Here is a 15,699-nt window from a genome sequence, read left to right as displayed (position 1 = left end):
TCTATTTCTGGTCTCACTCGAGCATGCCACAAGTGCAAACAAGTAAACGGCATAAACGTCTAGTTAGGCCAGCTAATCCCGGCAGCTACTGTACCATCCATATGATACGTACGCATGTTGCGCGTAGCATTGGGAAATAATAGCGAGGTGGATCTTTGGCGTGGTCAATCCTCCGTCTTTTCTTTTCTCAATTCACGCTCATGCACATTCTCTAGAAGCTATTTGCTTCTTTGGAACCACGTGGTCAGTGCTATATGTACTCTGCAATCTCGACGTCCGTTTGCTTCTACACCGAGTGGAGCATATGCCCGGAGCAAGAGGACGTGACATGCCGTGGTTCGCTCTTTGCTCACGCTTTTTTCGGGGCACTCCCGGCAGTCTGCTCAGACCGAACTTTTCTCGGCCGCTATGGGTTTCTATGTCCGATGATGACCAGATTTCCTTACGCTGGGCCCTCCGGAGTACTATCCCCTTCTTCCATCGTCTTGCCGCTCAAAACTGGAGACTTGGGTAGACCTGGGTGGTCTTGGTGGTCTAGCTTCTTGGTGGCTCCATTGCCTAGCGCCTCGCTCTCCCCTCACCGCTTATTGCGTTGCTCGCATGCTGATGGATTAACAGCAGCCCCTTCCCTTGCATACCCGATTTTGCATGGTGCCACTCTGGAGGGGGGCGTGTGGACGGGGGCGTGCGGACGATTTGGCTGGGTTGACAGAGGCTCTCGCTGGCCCAGCCATTTTTTCTACAGTATTCCTCACAAATTTTCCTAAGCCCGCTCAAACCAATCTACTAACACGTACTTTCTCCTTCTTGTCTTGTGCTGGGTCCTTTGCCAGCTCAGAGGGAAGGGGGGGTCCGCCCGCCAACGAGACGGTCCGTGGGCAGACTGCAGAAGTCCTTTCCCATGGCCACGGTACAAGTCTGTGGTCAAGCTGTTGGTGGCTGTTGACCAGACATGATGTCTAGGGATATCAAAGGCCCCTAGAACAAGAAAAAAGGAAAGAAATGGCTTGACCAAACGCGGTAGTCAAAGCAGGCGATAAGACTGGTACTGAACGAAAGTAAGCAAGCAATGGTATTCGCATGTACAGCTGTAGGACCAACAAGAAGGGCAAATTAGGTGCAGCCGGGGCCACGGCTGGCGGCAAAGAGGGCAAAAACAAAAAAGAGAAAAGAGGCAAGACAGCCATGAGAGCTGCCTGCGTTGTGGGTGGCTAGGGCCAGCCCCCGGTCCTCTCCCCCCTCGTCATTGATGCTCCTTACAGCATGATCACCATCACATATGTACGAGTAAAACGAAACGCTGGCGAGAAGGGAGCTCTGCCGATAGGAGAACTAGAGTGGCTGGCAAGGGCAAGCGCCCGTATCGCACTTATTAGCACTTGGTACGGATGCTCTGCTGTGTGGTACGCTGCGTGGACGATGGCGTTAAAAGAGATGTCCGAGCTCACAAAGATCTGGGTGGTTGATACGATTTGGGCTCTCCCTCGCTCGTCTCACGCAAGCAGCATGTGTTAGGATGTACAGCATCCATGTACGAAGGCTACTAACTGTGGTGATACATTAGCTCTCCCGCTGCATGAACAATGAATGAGCAGGGCAGTTGCCAACAGAGCTTTATCATCCCTCAGTTCAACCTCAATGGCTGAACTATGTATGCTCGTGTGTATGTGAGCTAAAAGATGGACGGAGGCGTCGAGGTACAAAGTACCTTGTCGCGTACGTTACTCGTATTAGGTACCAATTTGTGAATTGGCATGTAGGTCTCCAACTGACGTACTCGTACATACATGTGCATGGAGGCTCATCTGTCTTGCCCGTGCATAGCACACTATCTCACCTTGGTAGCCTGCAAGGTGGGGATTGGCTGGAAGCTTCCGGGACTCCGTACTGTAGGTGAGGAGACATTGAGCAGCAGCCGACGACGAGGTAAACAGCTCAGCTCTTGTGATCATTGAAGAAAACCGCGGAAGATGAGAGCGAGTTTTGCAAAGAGCAAAGCACGCAAAGTGGCATTGAGCTTTGACGGGTGATCTATGTAAGTCACCCCGCCCTCGTTGAGAGATTAAATGGCATGGACGTGGCATTCAATGTGATAGTAGTATACTACTGTTTCTGGTACTCCAGTGCTGGGACGTTAATGAGCTGTTCATAGCCGAGATCTCAAGGCCGAGGCTTGCATCGAGTACTACTGCTTGTACATGCTTTGTATCATCAAAATAACAAATGTTGACCGCGAATGTAGCAAGCAGGCAGCATCGCATGCTTCGAATCTGGTGGGGGACCCCGACTAGGGATCTGCAGTGAGGCGGCCCGGAGGCTGATGCTGCCCCCGTCGAATCCCACAAAAGCTCGCCGTGATTTTCAGTCGAGGGACTGCGGTCTAGACAAAGGGCACGGGGCACAGGGCTTTGCGCACGCGCGCACACACAGAGGAGAAACAGCCCACGAAGCATGCAGTAGGAGCAGGAAGTAGAAGTAGGAGAAAAAAACGGAAAGCCTGCAAAGCAGGTATGACGCGCATATGCGGCGAGGTAAGATGCCGTGGTTCATGATCTGGTAGGGGGAGACGTACAAGAGCACGCAGCAAAAAGTAGGGGGAGGGCTCTTGTAGGACAAAAGCCTGCCACAGCCGCGTCGTTGGGAGAGTTGGTTGAGCGAGCTGGTTGTGCATGAGCTACCAGTAGAGGTTCACGGTGTGCAGTCATACAACCGAGGTAGTTTGTCTCTTTTCTGGACATGGAGAAGGTGTTGTGAACCGTGCCATCTCTTTATTGCAGAAGCTGAAAAGGCTGGATTGTCAGTGAAAGAGACAGCTCTTGAGAGAGACACAACCCACTCGTCAGCCAGCGATGTTGAAGAAATCGTCTCTTTGGATAACGGTCTATTGGATTTATCGGATTATAATCATAGGATCGAGAGAGACGTTTCTCAAATTCAGTGTTTAAGTGTTACGCTTCGCCTACCATATGGGAAACAGGCTGATGAAAGGAGCTGAGTGGATGAGACAAGTCGTAGTCGGGAAAGAAGCTTAATAGGTATAGTATTCATTGGTCACACAGACAATATTCTGCTGACAAGAGACGTGCTTAGGAAATGAGTACCGCCTCTCATTATAAAAAAAGCAGATTGGACTTTTTTTCTGAAGTTTTCATCGTGGATTGCGCCAAGCGGCTGTGAACAACAATGAGCAGGGGCTTCCTCTTACGAAGCGGCGGCTTATAAACGCTGCCGCGGAGATCATGCAAGAATAGATGGAAGGATTAGATGAAGATTACCGGAAGAAAGCCAAAAATCTTGTGCCTTGCGTGCTCTAGTGAGCTGATAGCGTGTCTGTTGATCCGTGCAACCATCATGGTGACAGCTCAAGCAACAAAGCTCGAGGGCATGCATTCAAAGTACCACGAAGCACGAAGTATCTAGAGCAAAGTTCTATGGTTGGAACCTACATCAGGCTGTCGTCAGGCAAGCTGCCGAGAGCCAACCAGGCTGCATTGCATTCGACGCGGGTAGTCGGCTGGGGGTGTCCTCGGCGCCGGCAGGGATTTAATCTGGCGGGATCGAGCGCGCGAGATGTTGACAGGATGGATGGACAGCGTGCGAACTGCATAGCAGCGGTGGCAAGACCTTTGATGTAATGGTGGTGGTCTGTTCACCCCCTTCGCAGGAGGAGCTGAAACATATGGAACTGCTGGCTGACTTACACCGAGTGGCGGCGAAGCTCAAGAGCGGTGGCAGAGAGAGGGATGGGGATAGAATGGTATGGGAAGAGCGGCATAGCCCTGATGTTCTCGTCAATGTGCCGGCATGGCGCCATGCCTGAGCTGGGCATATTATGCTCTGGGGGGGAAATCGAATGATGCTCTCTCCCTCTGGCATGGGTGGCTTTCGGTGAGATCTATCTTTGGAGGAGCGCGGTGCAGCAGGGTCATGTGACCTGGCGTCAAACAGGCGCCGTGGCTCACGACGCTTTAGCGGGACAAACGCGCTGAAACGCGGGTCCCAAGGCAGCTGTGCTGAGGAGAGACGCCTAACGAATGCTAAGAGGCTTGGAGCGCACATTTTAATTTCTCCCTTGGAAAATATGGAGTCGATGGTGGCCATATCTCTCTGGGGAGTCGACACGATCGTCAACAGCAGATGAGGACAAGAGAATTGACAGCTGCAACCTTCCTGCTAGCTGCACATCATTCTGCAATCGAGACAGCCGAGAAAAGCAAAGAAAAAACGACATGTCACCGCCACCAAACGAACCCCTGTCCCGGATCACCGCCACGCGCCAACGCCCCTGGGACCCTTGGAACTCCTCCGCAACAGGCCACCAGCGAGCAGAGACGCAGGCCGGCACGGGGTGGCGACAGTCCCGCAGCAGGAAGCTCAACAGCCAATTCCGCGCCGGCGATGGCTCCGGAGGCGAGCGCTTGAGCGACACTTGGGGTGCCGGAGCCAGAGACAGCAATGCAAGTCTTGGTCAGCAAGCCCGAGATGGCACGGGGAAGAAGAGCGTCATGGATATGCTGACTCGGCCGGGTCTGATGCGCCAGACGCTGGAGCCGAGCCTGAAGGGGCGTGAAGCAGAAGACAAAGATCAGATAATGGACAACAGGTCGTGCTTAACGGCTGAGGAAGCCTTGATGGAACATCGAAGACTGCAAGACGAAGAAAAGGAGACGGAAGCCCAGGACAACCCCCGGAAGCTATTTGACGGAGTTACCGTCTATGTCAATGGCAGTACATTCCCCTTGGTGTCTGACCATCGGCTGAAGCAGCTCATCACTGAAAATGGCGGTAACATGTCCTTGCACCTGGGACGGCGAAAGGTCACGCATGTCATTGTTGGGCGGCCGAACGGCTCGCGACGGGGAGATGGGACTGGTGGTGCTCTTGCCGCCGGCAAGCTTGATAGGGAGATACGGAGAATCGGTGGCTGCGGCGTCAAGTTTGTTGGCGTTGAATGGTAGGCCTTGTCTCTGAATCTTTGAACTGCAATCCGGTTTGACCGCGGAGTTGAGCCATCAATCTCATTTTGATCATTGACAAAGTAATAACTAATCTTGCATCAGGGTACTAGAGAGTCTCAAAGAAGGGAAGAGACTGCCGGAAGCTCGCTTCTCTCATCTAAAGATTGCCGCAAAGGCACAAAATAGCGTTTATGGGCTATATTCAAAGCAGGATACCATCTCTAGACCCACGCCGCCAGATCCTCCTTCTGGACAATCTTCACTTTATGATTAACGAATAGTTGCTCTTGAATTACACATAGAAACACTGCAGGGACTCAGTTAGACGGCAAACGTTTATTGCTGTAGACAAAGATAGTCACTGTAGACAAAGATAGTCGAGAGGGGGGGAAGATCTCTCACATCGCACTGATACGAATGATGATATATCACCTCTCACGAGCCACAAATGGAAAAATATACATCACACTCCTGCGCTGTGCTATCGTGAAATCTCTCTTTGTTTTCTTATCTCTCTTGTGTAAGGATATTGGAAAGATGGAATAAAAAATAGAACAAAAAAAAACTTGCTCAGTTTGAGATTTGAAGTTCTCACCGTGCCACTCACTATCTTTGGTCTATTTGCTAAAGACAAAAGGACAGTAGTGATCTAACTGGCTTTAGACTCTGTCCCGGGCTCACAGGACATCTCTCTCATTGCACAGACTTGTGTGTATATCTTTTCCGGGCTGTAACGGCTTTGTGTAAGTAATCGCACGACTATTTACTCGCATCAAACGGTCTGGTTCGAGCAATTGATGGAAAGCCACCCCATGGATTACTCAGTTCTGTACCTCACTTGTTTTCGATGTATTGGATTACATTCTTTGGGGTTGTTATTCTCTAAATGATGAAATACTATCAACTTTCCTACCAACTTTTTGTTTTGTTGTATTCACACAGCAGTGCAACATCCATCTCTACCCTAGACAGCCTTCAACTAGCCAGCACCTTTTCCCTCCAAAGAGACCCAATAGCAGAACAATCAACTCATTCCCCTTTTACAATCAATTACAATCAATTACAATCAGTCAATTCTCTCCTACCCCTATTCCCGTGTGCCACCTCCGCCGTGTAACTCCTTTTTCCCCAATCTCCCGCCCACACCACAGCACCATGTAACAATCCAACCGCCTCAATTACTACCTTGCATGTGAGAATCTCCTCCAAAAAAGAAAGGAAAGATACAAGATTCCACAAAGATCAGACAAAAAGGGGAAAGAAAAGAAAAGATCTTGCGCAACAACTACCAGATAACACCAATAAAACGACTTTGGCCACACTCCCACAAAACACTCTCCCTCGTCCACTGCTTTCTTCACACGCGCGCGCACCGTCTTGTGTTACCGTGCTTCTTCCCGGAGTGGCGATTTTGCTTGGGGATTGTAGGACAAACAAACGTTGCAAGCCTGTTTCGAGTTATTTTGGGGGAATACGAGAAGGGGGGGCGGCGACTGGTTGCGTGGGCGGTGACATTGGACGAATGAGTGAGGTGAATGGGCATGGAATAGTATTGGATGGGCCTTGTTAGAGGGGAGTATGGAGAGTGTTCTACAGTCACAATATTTATGTTTTATGTGATAGTTGAGATGAAGATGAGAAAATGGGGTCCTGGAGTGGCCTGTCACGGCGAGATAGCGAGAGCACATAGAGCAACTCCAATAGTGTTATCGAATGAACCCCCCATCCCCTCTCTAATACTATTTATGATAACGATGAGAGAGGAATAATATGCGGTGCGTGGCCAACATGATGAATTTGGTTATTCCTTTCATTGCATTAGTCCTAAGCTGCATACTTGCTAAATATCCTAGACCGATAGATTCGCCAATCTTATTTCCTGTAAGATCAGGTACCCATATTCACACAACTCCAACTCGCATCCATCTCATCCCTTACAGCTTGGCCTTTATTCCATGATCCTCAATAGCGGCATGCTTACCACCCACTTCCTCAAAGTACTCCTTGATCTTACCCCTAGCTGCATCCACAACTGATGCGTCTTCTACAGTGCTCGGCACCGCAACTTCCTTGTCATAATCCCCTTTCGTAGCGTTCTCTACTAACTCTCTCAATACGCGCCTAAGGGTCTTACCAGAGCGTGTTTTGGGAATCATGCCCTTGCCCTGTATGATGCCGCCAAGTGAGGCAATGGCGCCTACCTGCTTCCTCACAAGGGCCTGAATCTCAGAAGTCACCTTTTCGTCAGGGATAGCGGCAGCTGGGTGATCCGGAGTGGAGAGGGTGATGAAGGCGAAAGGGAGCTGGCCCTTGAGGGCATCAGGGACGCCTACGACGCAAGCTTCAGCGACCAGAGGATGAGAAGTAATGGCTTGCTCAATGCCACCTGAAGAGAGAAGGACAGAGTTAGTTAAATTATTTTTAAAAATGGTAGAATCACGAGACATTACGTACCACTTGATAGTCGATGTGCGCTCACATTCAGCACATCGTCGTTCCTGCTCATGACATGGACGTAGCCCTCTCCATCAATCCAGCCGGAATCTCCCGTGTCCAGCCACTTTCCTTGGAATCTCTTCAAATATCCTCCATAAAATCTCTCCTCATCATCCCATAGAGTGCGGAATCCAGTTGGTGCCAGCGGCATTCCAAGTACAATATTCCCCATGTTGCCCTTCTCGACTTCACGGCCCTCGTCATCCACAATGCGGATATCAAAGCCAGGCATAGCCTTACCAGCACTACCAGGTTTTAGGTGAGGCGGCTCATGGTCACGAATCTTGGTTTTACGGTCCTTGCCCGCATGAGGGACTAGGGCGCGACCTGTCATGGGAGAACCAGCCTCGGTACTCCACCAATTGTCAACAACATGGGCATTCGGCGCCGCGAATTTGTTAAGAAGCTCTTGATACATGGAAATAAGGGATGGTTCTGATCGCTCTCCAGCCAAGAAAAGACCTTTGAGCGAGCGAAGACCACCCCGTTGGCCAATTTCGGCCAGAAGCTTGTTTTCAGGATCGTCACGCTTGATAGCCCGCAGAGCTGTGGGAGCAGTAAACATGGTGTTAACCTTGTATTCTTCGATAACACGCCAGAAGGCAGAGGCATCCGGCGTTCCAACCGGCTTGCCTTCGTAGATGACGGTGGCGGCTCCGGCCAGTAGTGGCGCGTATATGATGTACGAGTGCCCAACGACCCAACCAATATCTGAAGCGGTGAAGACAACGTCGCCAGGGCCATGGATGTTGAAGAGATAGCTGATTGAGAGATGCAGACCAACCGCATGGCCTCCAGCATCTCGCAACACTCCCTTTGGAGTGCCTGTTGTACCAGACGTATGGATAATGTACACTGGATCAGCACTGTTGACGGGGACGCAATCGGCCTTGATGCCTCTTTTTTGCGCACCAGACACTACTTTCTGCCAGGTCGCCTGGCCTGCGCTTCGATCTGTCGGCCCCCACCTGACCTGATCCCGCTGCCAAATCAACGTCCGGCGTGGTTGGTGTGCGGCGAGCTGGTAGGCCTCCTCAACAAGGGGGCGATATGGGATTGGGGGCTTGTTGCCGTCAATGCCACATGATGCTGTTAATAGGACGACAGGCTTGCATGCGTCAATGCGCTGAGCAAGGGCGTTGGGGGCAAAGCCGCCAAAGACAATGGAGTGAATGGCACCGAGGCGGCTCACAGCGAGGATGCCAATCAGAGCAGCGGGAATCATGGGCACTTTTTATTCACCATTAGTAACTTGAGACGCTCGATCAAACCCTGAGGAGTGAACTTACTGTAAAGCATGACAACATCGCCCTTGCGAACGCCATCTTCTCTCAGCGCTCCCGCAAGCACCTCCACCTCATTAAGCAGTTGGCGGTATGTGTACTTCTCCTTTGTCTTGGAGACGGGGCTGTCGAAGTAGATGGCAACGTGATCGCCGTGGCCAGCCTCGACGTGTCGATCTACGCAGTTGTAACACGTGGAGATTTCGCCATCTGGAAACCACTCCCAGCTGTCATGCTCAATGCCGCTCTTCAATTTCTTGGAGGTGAGCTTTAATGTTGAGCTGGGCTTTTTGTGCCAGTAGAGATGCTCAGCTTGGTGAGCCCAGAATTCTTCAGGGTTTTCTAGACTGTGTCGCAGGATATCATCCTGAATATGGCTGCCTTTGTCTGACATGCCGGAGAGGTAGAAAATATGTGTTGAAGTAAATGTCGATATGCGAAGGAGCTGGGGCGTGGGTGAGTGGTGCCAATGGATTGCGGAAGATGCCGTGTAAGAAACTGGATAATGAACAGGAAATTGAATGAGTTTCAAGCTGCAGTCACAAACCCTTTCGAGTCTGAGCTTCTCAGCGTCGATATAAGTATATCCAGCAGCGTAAAGACACCTGTTATCCTCGGTTATACTACGTTCAGAGCCTTCTGATGACTAAAGGCGCGAAGCGAGATCCAGAGCTACAAAGTGGAAATGAAAAACAGGACCATGACGCGCGTGGAAGGGGCGATATCTGCGGCAAGGCTCGCAAACGGAAGCTACGGTGGAGCAGCAGCTTTTTCTCCGGGATAGGCTACGGCGCTCCTGCCCATATTCCTTAGCATTACTCGTGGGAGACGGAAGAGCTGGGGCCCCGGATTCGCCCCCGCTCTTTCTCTCTGCGCTCTACAATATCTTGTTCCTTTCCTCCGAACATCTGCTTTGCCGAATTCTCCCCGCAAAAGCCAATTGACTACCGCATTACCCCAGAATTTCTATTGACTAATAAAGTTTATTCGATTTGATTTACAAGTGCTGAAAGAAGCCGGCGTTCCTGGCGCCAGATTCATCCACGTTACATTGCGTTATCGATAGCGTCATTCTGCGTCTTTATTCGGCAGAGCTCGGTAATGCTTGTCAGCGACACGACCCATTCAAAAGTTAATTTGACAATACAATGCAAGCTATCTCATAGATAATAGTCATGAATGAAGGAGAAGAGAATAAAGCAGAAATAAAAGATGCCAGATAAATTGTAAAAACTCCCTCAATCCATGCAGGACGTGCCATGGACGGCTGTCAAAAATGCAATGCCAGCGTCGCTCACTCACCCTATAGACTTATAAGCCACCATCGTACGGGAAGTTCCGTGCAGTGGCAATTTCACGTCAAAAGAGTTATTATCCACTACTATCCGACAGAGTCAAAATAGAAACCACAGTAATTGAACATCGTAGGCAATTCTATGGTGTGGTAATTCTTCTTTCGAATACTAATTCACCCGCGGTGGTTCGGTCGCGTACAGCGTCTACCATTTATAACAACCAAATATCAGTACCTCTAGGTGTCCTTCACTTAGTTATAATATCCTTAAGATAAAAAGGCCCAATACTGCTGCATCGAGCGAGAAAAATAATGTTCGGCTAAATGCCATCCATCCATTTAACCAGCATCACTTCTGGCAAGCCGCAGCCAATAGCTCGATAATCCTCTAGTAGTAAAAAGCGGACGGCTACTTGGCATGGCACGGCCCGAAGCCACATGGCCCTCGACGGGTTGCCATGGTTCACATCATTATTATTTCACCGCCTATTGAAAGACAAGAAACCGAATGAAGGATTGCAATCTACAAGGATACGTAGCATTTACGGGGTAGGTGGGCAGAATAATTGGTCACGCCGGAAATTACAGATATGTCTAAAACATGAAAGTCTCACCACATCGATGAAAATAGTCAAAGAAGAGACAGACAATGAAAGTATGCCGGGCCAAAACTGCCCTCTTAGTAAATGCTATTTCTGCTTGCCAGCTATCAAAACGATAGCCAAGCTCACAAACACTTATATGTAAATATTGACAAGAGGCCATAAACACGCCCAGCCAGTATATAAAAAGGGCCTTGTGCGATCCGGAGTGCTACCGCAGCAAGGAACGAAGTTTGAAAGTCTGACAAAAGAAATGGAATCGATATTTTTCGAAGCAGGAAAAAAAGGCGTTTTTTTCTTTTCTTAAATCTTGTCAAAGTAGGGTGAAAACGCGAGGGAGGTTAAGGCAAACCCATCCTAATTTGCTGGAGAAAAAAATTGACACATTATATTCCGGCCCCGAGAAACGACCGCACACAATGGATTGTAGCGCATCTTCCCGTGGGGCGATCAAAAAAATCGAGTTCCCTTGAACACCGAGCTTGCATTGTCCCGTATAACCCAAGAGAACCCTTCTCTATACATCCCAAAAAAGAACCAATCACTTCCCATCCGTGAACGTAAACCAAATAAATACCCCAACACTTTTGTTCCCTCCTTCTATATCAAAATCATGAACGGAGGCCGAACCCACGACTTCCAAGAATCATTGAACCGAGAAATCGTAGACGGTATATTGGCGAGGTGTCGAAATTTACAAGATTTACAGGACGAAAGCAGCCAGACCGACAATACCGGCCAGACCGGCACCGGAGAGGACGGCCTTGTTGGCAGCGTTGGTAGGGACCTTGGGAGGAGCAGTGGGGACGGAGCCACCAGTGCCAACAGCACCAGTGGGACCAGCGTTGCCACCGGCAGGGGGAGCCTGGGTGGGAGTGCTGATGGTGCTGTTGGTGAAAGCAGGGGGAGTGTAACCACTGTTGCCGCCAGCAGGGACAGAGCCGGTAGGGGCAGCAGCACCGCCGCTATTAGGATATACGTTAGTTGCTAGATTCGTATACTCGTGAGAACTGAGATGTGTATAACTTACCAGGTGATGCAAGCAACGCTGCTGGTGACGGTGACAGGGCGGGTGATGGTGCAAGGGCAGTCAGTGATGGTCAGAGTGGTGGGCTGGCGCAAATATGTTAGCCGCAGATTCTTTGAACTTTGCTGATTCAAGTCGTAAATACCTCAGTGACGGTGTAGGTCTTGCTGCCGTGGGTGATCTGGGTAGCGAAGGGGCAGTAGGTGACGTAGGACTGGACGACGTCGGTGACGACGGTGACGTTGCTAGGAGGAACGTAGACGGCAGAGACGCCGACGGCGGCGAGAGCGACAGCAGCGGTGAACTTCATTTTGTCGGTATTAGGAATTAAACTCGAAGAGTTTGATTAAGATTATTTGCTGAGGTTGTTGGTTAAAGAATGAAATTGACAAAATGTCAAGGTAATTTGCAGGTGCTTAGCGAGCGTGAGTGTGTGGTGAGGAAGGAAAAAGATCAAGACCCAGATGGGCGTCTGGAGGCATCGAGCTTTATAACCAAACTGTGGTGTGGGCAGAGACAGGGGCAGGAAAAAACCCGCCAGGGGAAGCTGCCAGGGGTGCACCTTGGAGGAGGGAGAGCAGAAGCAAAGAGTGGGCCATGATGGGGATGAGTGGATGGCCCAGCTGCAGAGGCAAGACAGACAACCTTGGGGGGTTTCTTGATGGATCACGAGCGTGGGTGCAGCGATGCAGGGGCTGGGGGCTACAGGACGGAGGCCCTAGCAACGCTAGCCCCAGCGACGGAAAGCCACACAATCAAAAGGGTCGCATGGTGGCGCTTTTGCTTGCCGTGTTTATTTTAATCTGTCGAATTAACGGGCGCCAACGAGGTGATGCGAAAATGAGATTAAGGCAAGGGAAGAGGGGAAGTAAAAAACAGTATTCAACCTACAAATTAAAGAAAAGAGGGGTGTGATGTAGCATAAGGCGATACAAGTATTATTGAAATATATGGTAGCATTTTGTTATTGCCAACAGCAGACCATGGCTGCGGATCTGGGCACAAGCCCACTACTCGAGAGTCCATGCTTTTGTTTTGTTTTGTTTTATTTCCCCGAAGTCTCGTCGCCTCTCCGCAACAGATGAGGGGATGTCTTGGAGCAGTGCTTTGTATGTACTCACTCGTATTAAGCATCACAACAATGTGGGCGGCCCGTATTGCCTCCATCATGCTGCTTATCGGCCTGATAGATACACTTAGAAATTAGCAGTACCCAGCCATTACCCGCACCGCAGATACGAAGTACGAACCGCTACACATGTAGGTACACCTCGTATATAGCACTGCTCTTACGATGCGCAGGGCACCAAGTAAACTTCCCACTCATGATTGACTGCTTACAGGGCCGTTTTCGGCATCTACAAGCCTCTGCTTGCATTCTCTCTCGTACTATGCGGAGCTGGGCACGTTTCGCGAGCTCTTCTATGCCAAACAGCGCCGTCTCCATACAAACTAAAGAGCCCAGTTCTGGTGATCCGGTTCCAAGCCGGCCCCTTTCTAGCAGTGTTTCCACCTGCTATTATTGTCGTCTGTCGCCGCCGATCATGGGACGAAATCGATGAATCATAAATGGGGACTGATTTTAATTTGCTGCTGCAACTTCCAGATATTGCTGCCAACTATTGCCCATTAGCCAAGCGCTAGCGTCGTTCCTGATTTTTCTTCCCCTTGAACTTTTCCCTGTTTTGGCGTGTCGGCCCACCTAGCCATCGGATCAACCTTTCTTAGTGGCTCTGGGTGCGCTGACGCTAATGCAGGAACCAGAACGTTTTTGTCAGTTTCCACGCCTCGGCGACAAGCAAGCTGGCAAGCGGGTTCACTGGCACCTTCCTCACTGTACGAGTGATATTAGATGAGATTGCTTGAATTGCCATTTTCGATTAGTATTTTACCACTGGGCTAGGTAACCAATTAATTTTCTTTCTCGCCTCGTGGGATTTCATGCCTATTCCCTCACTGCAACGCTGTAAGATGTCAAGTCGTGTCCCGATACAGCAACAGCAGCAGTGGCTCTAGAAGCCCCAAGGTGGAAGAGAGAAGAAAAGGAGATGTGCATGCAAGGATGCGCATCTCCCGCGTCCACGTTGCTGGATGCTTGCCTAATCCCAGTTCCAATAATACAGGCACTACACAGTACTGTAGCTACTTTTACAGGCAATCAATAGTATCAATAATACTAGTAGTAGCTCTGGTACTACAACTTCAACTATCAATGCACCAAAACACGGCCCGGACGGTCTGGAAAATTTCCACTGTCAATGCAATCTGCATTGATATTACGAGGGGGTTTGTTTATGTGGACATGATGTCTTTCCGTCTGTTTTGTTTCCAAGGCAAATCACGTGGGACGTCTCAGACCTTGAAGCGACGAGTCCCAACTGGACGGGGAGCAAACCCGGGCACCGCTTTACCTTGCGCAATAACAATCCACTCTGCCTCGATCCTGCGACTCTGGCTGCTTGAAGGCCAACTTTCCAGGCATCCAGCAATCGGTGATAGTAGCCTCATACTGTGCAAGTCGCTACGGTCGGATTTACCACTGGAGGCACTTTAGCAGCTGTAGTGGCCAGTAGTACTGCCGCTAGGTGACATCCATGATGGCCCTGTGCTCCGTCGGTGAGCGACGGCTACCAAGCCAGCGAACCATTTCACTGAAGCGCCCTGCCTGCCAGTGCTGCTGTCGCGCCCACTCCGAGCGACCCTCCGCTAATTTCCCATCTATCCACTATGCTTGCAGGGTTGCTCGGCCATTGTTGGTCCTCCAGCTTCTTATCGGCCATGGCCAGGTCGCCACCCACTAGACTGTTCGCTTGCGCAGCGAAATAGGGGAGAGACGCTCGTACATGCGTGTCTTATGCGCGCAGGCAAGGGACATCGTCGCAGTATTGTACTGTGCTCGTATGAGCAACAGCAGCAGCAGTACGCGTCTCTCACACCGTCTCTTTGACGGTTCAGGCTGTCCGCTGCAGAGGCGCCGACCAGCCGACCGTTTCCGCAGCCGTCGTCGGCTTCTTGGAGCAACGATCACCGGCGCCAAATCTGACCTGCAGCGCCCCTGATCTCGATAGAAGCAGAGATCCTGATCGACCGCTCTTTTCTCTACTTGTCTGCCCTATGGTCTCTGTTTCGGAGAACATTCGCGACTGGCATCTGCATTGACTGGGCGGCGATCACCGACGTGCCCAAGTGAAGGATCTTCAGTCCACTAACTCTAGTTGCAATTTCTATTATTATATACGAGCGTCGACTCCATCAAGATACGAAGTATTATCAAGCAAAATTTTTTTTCCTCAAACGGATTACATGTGACTGTGATCCTCCTTGCTTGTTTCCAAGTTTCAACGGCTTGCCTTTACTGGGTTATTTTTTCGAGAGTTTCCATCTATCCATGAAGGAGCGAAGAGCATATACGAGCATCCGTCTAAACACTTACCCGCAACAACTGAACCCCCTCCCCCGTACAAAAATGGAGTATGGTAAACATACAGGTAATATTGGCAATTAATATGGTTAATTGTCAACCGAGACCGTATAATGCGGCCGAGTGAGCGGGAAGCCGAGCGCTCTCAAAAGCTTGACTCTTAAGTCAACCACGCCCGGCAAGTCGGCCCATCCGCGAAATATGCCCTACAGATTCTGCTGCCACTACTGGGAGCCCCTGCAGTGTCTCGCCCGCCAGAGTCCACACATCCAGCGACCGCCTTCCAGTAGACTGTGATCAAGGCCTCGCAGGAATATACTCAACGGCCGCGAAAAGCGCTGCTGGGATTCGCGGTACCATGGTCGCATTTGGCTAATTTCCACTATCTATCTACCCGAACTGGCCGGCCTCAAAATGCTGCCATGGCACGCGAGAGAAGCTGTCGACTTTTCTTTTTTCGGGAGACGACAGCTGCGAGGCACATTAACGTGGAGCTAAGAGCTTGGCTTTTCCGATAAGATGCAGATGTCCGCGCCTAGCACCGTGGCTGTGCGAGCACTTAATATTCAATTATTTTACTGGTGCTGGCAGAATGTGAAGTCGATAGCAGCTGCAATC

General features: G+C 50.4%; 4 protein-coding genes across 4 annotated transcripts; 2 read left to right on the top strand and 2 right to left on the bottom strand.

Annotated features, from left to right (window-relative positions):
- The first annotated feature begins 150 nt into the window (after positions 1 to 150).
- GGI43DRAFT_252570 (uncharacterized protein) lies at positions 151 to 1,143 on the top strand. Its single transcript, XM_083200847.1, has 4 exons — positions 151 to 461; positions 619 to 744; positions 811 to 1,058; positions 1,118 to 1,143. The coding sequence occupies exons 1-3, from the start codon at positions 255 to 257 to the stop codon at positions 961 to 963; spliced, it is 486 nt and encodes a 161-aa protein (XP_083064274.1). The 5' UTR covers positions 151 to 254; the 3' UTR covers positions 964 to 1,058; positions 1,118 to 1,143.
- A 3,086-nt stretch (positions 1,144 to 4,229) lies between these two features.
- On the top strand, positions 4,230 to 5,232 carry GGI43DRAFT_380624 (uncharacterized protein; the record flags this gene model as incomplete). Its single annotated transcript, XM_083203008.1, has 2 exons — positions 4,230 to 4,954; positions 5,061 to 5,232. The coding sequence occupies 2 exons, from the start codon at positions 4,230 to 4,232 to the stop codon at positions 5,230 to 5,232; spliced, it is 897 nt and encodes a 298-aa protein (XP_083064273.1).
- Positions 5,233 to 6,734: 1,502 nt separating this feature from the next.
- On the bottom strand, positions 6,735 to 9,542 carry GGI43DRAFT_396647 (uncharacterized protein). The gene is made up of 3 exons (XM_083204999.1): positions 8,744 to 9,542; positions 7,413 to 8,684; positions 6,735 to 7,344 (listed from the first exon to the last, which is right to left on the bottom strand). Exons 1-3 carry the CDS (start codon positions 9,129 to 9,131, stop codon positions 6,893 to 6,895), a joined length of 2,112 nt encoding a protein of 703 aa, XP_083064272.1. The 5' UTR covers positions 9,132 to 9,542; the 3' UTR covers positions 6,735 to 6,892.
- Positions 9,543 to 11,012: 1,470 nt separating this feature from the next.
- On the bottom strand, positions 11,013 to 12,052 carry GGI43DRAFT_252391 (uncharacterized protein). The gene is made up of 3 exons (XM_083200845.1): positions 11,806 to 12,052; positions 11,664 to 11,746; positions 11,013 to 11,598 (listed from the first exon to the last, which is right to left on the bottom strand). The coding sequence occupies exons 1-3, from the start codon at positions 11,968 to 11,970 to the stop codon at positions 11,337 to 11,339; spliced, it is 510 nt and encodes a 169-aa protein (XP_083064271.1). The 5' UTR covers positions 11,971 to 12,052; the 3' UTR covers positions 11,013 to 11,336.
- Between the last annotated feature and the right edge of the window lie 3,647 nt (positions 12,053 to 15,699).

Source organism: Trichoderma evansii (assembly GCF_050947405.1).
Source record: "Trichoderma evansii strain SZMC 28006 chromosome Unknown GGI43scaffold_3, whole genome shotgun sequence".
In the NCBI taxonomy this organism is placed as follows: Eukaryota; Fungi; Ascomycota; class Sordariomycetes; order Hypocreales; family Hypocreaceae; genus Trichoderma; species Trichoderma evansii.
The sequence above is the reverse complement of the archived record's forward strand: the minus strand, read 5'-3'. Positions and strand labels throughout refer to the sequence as shown.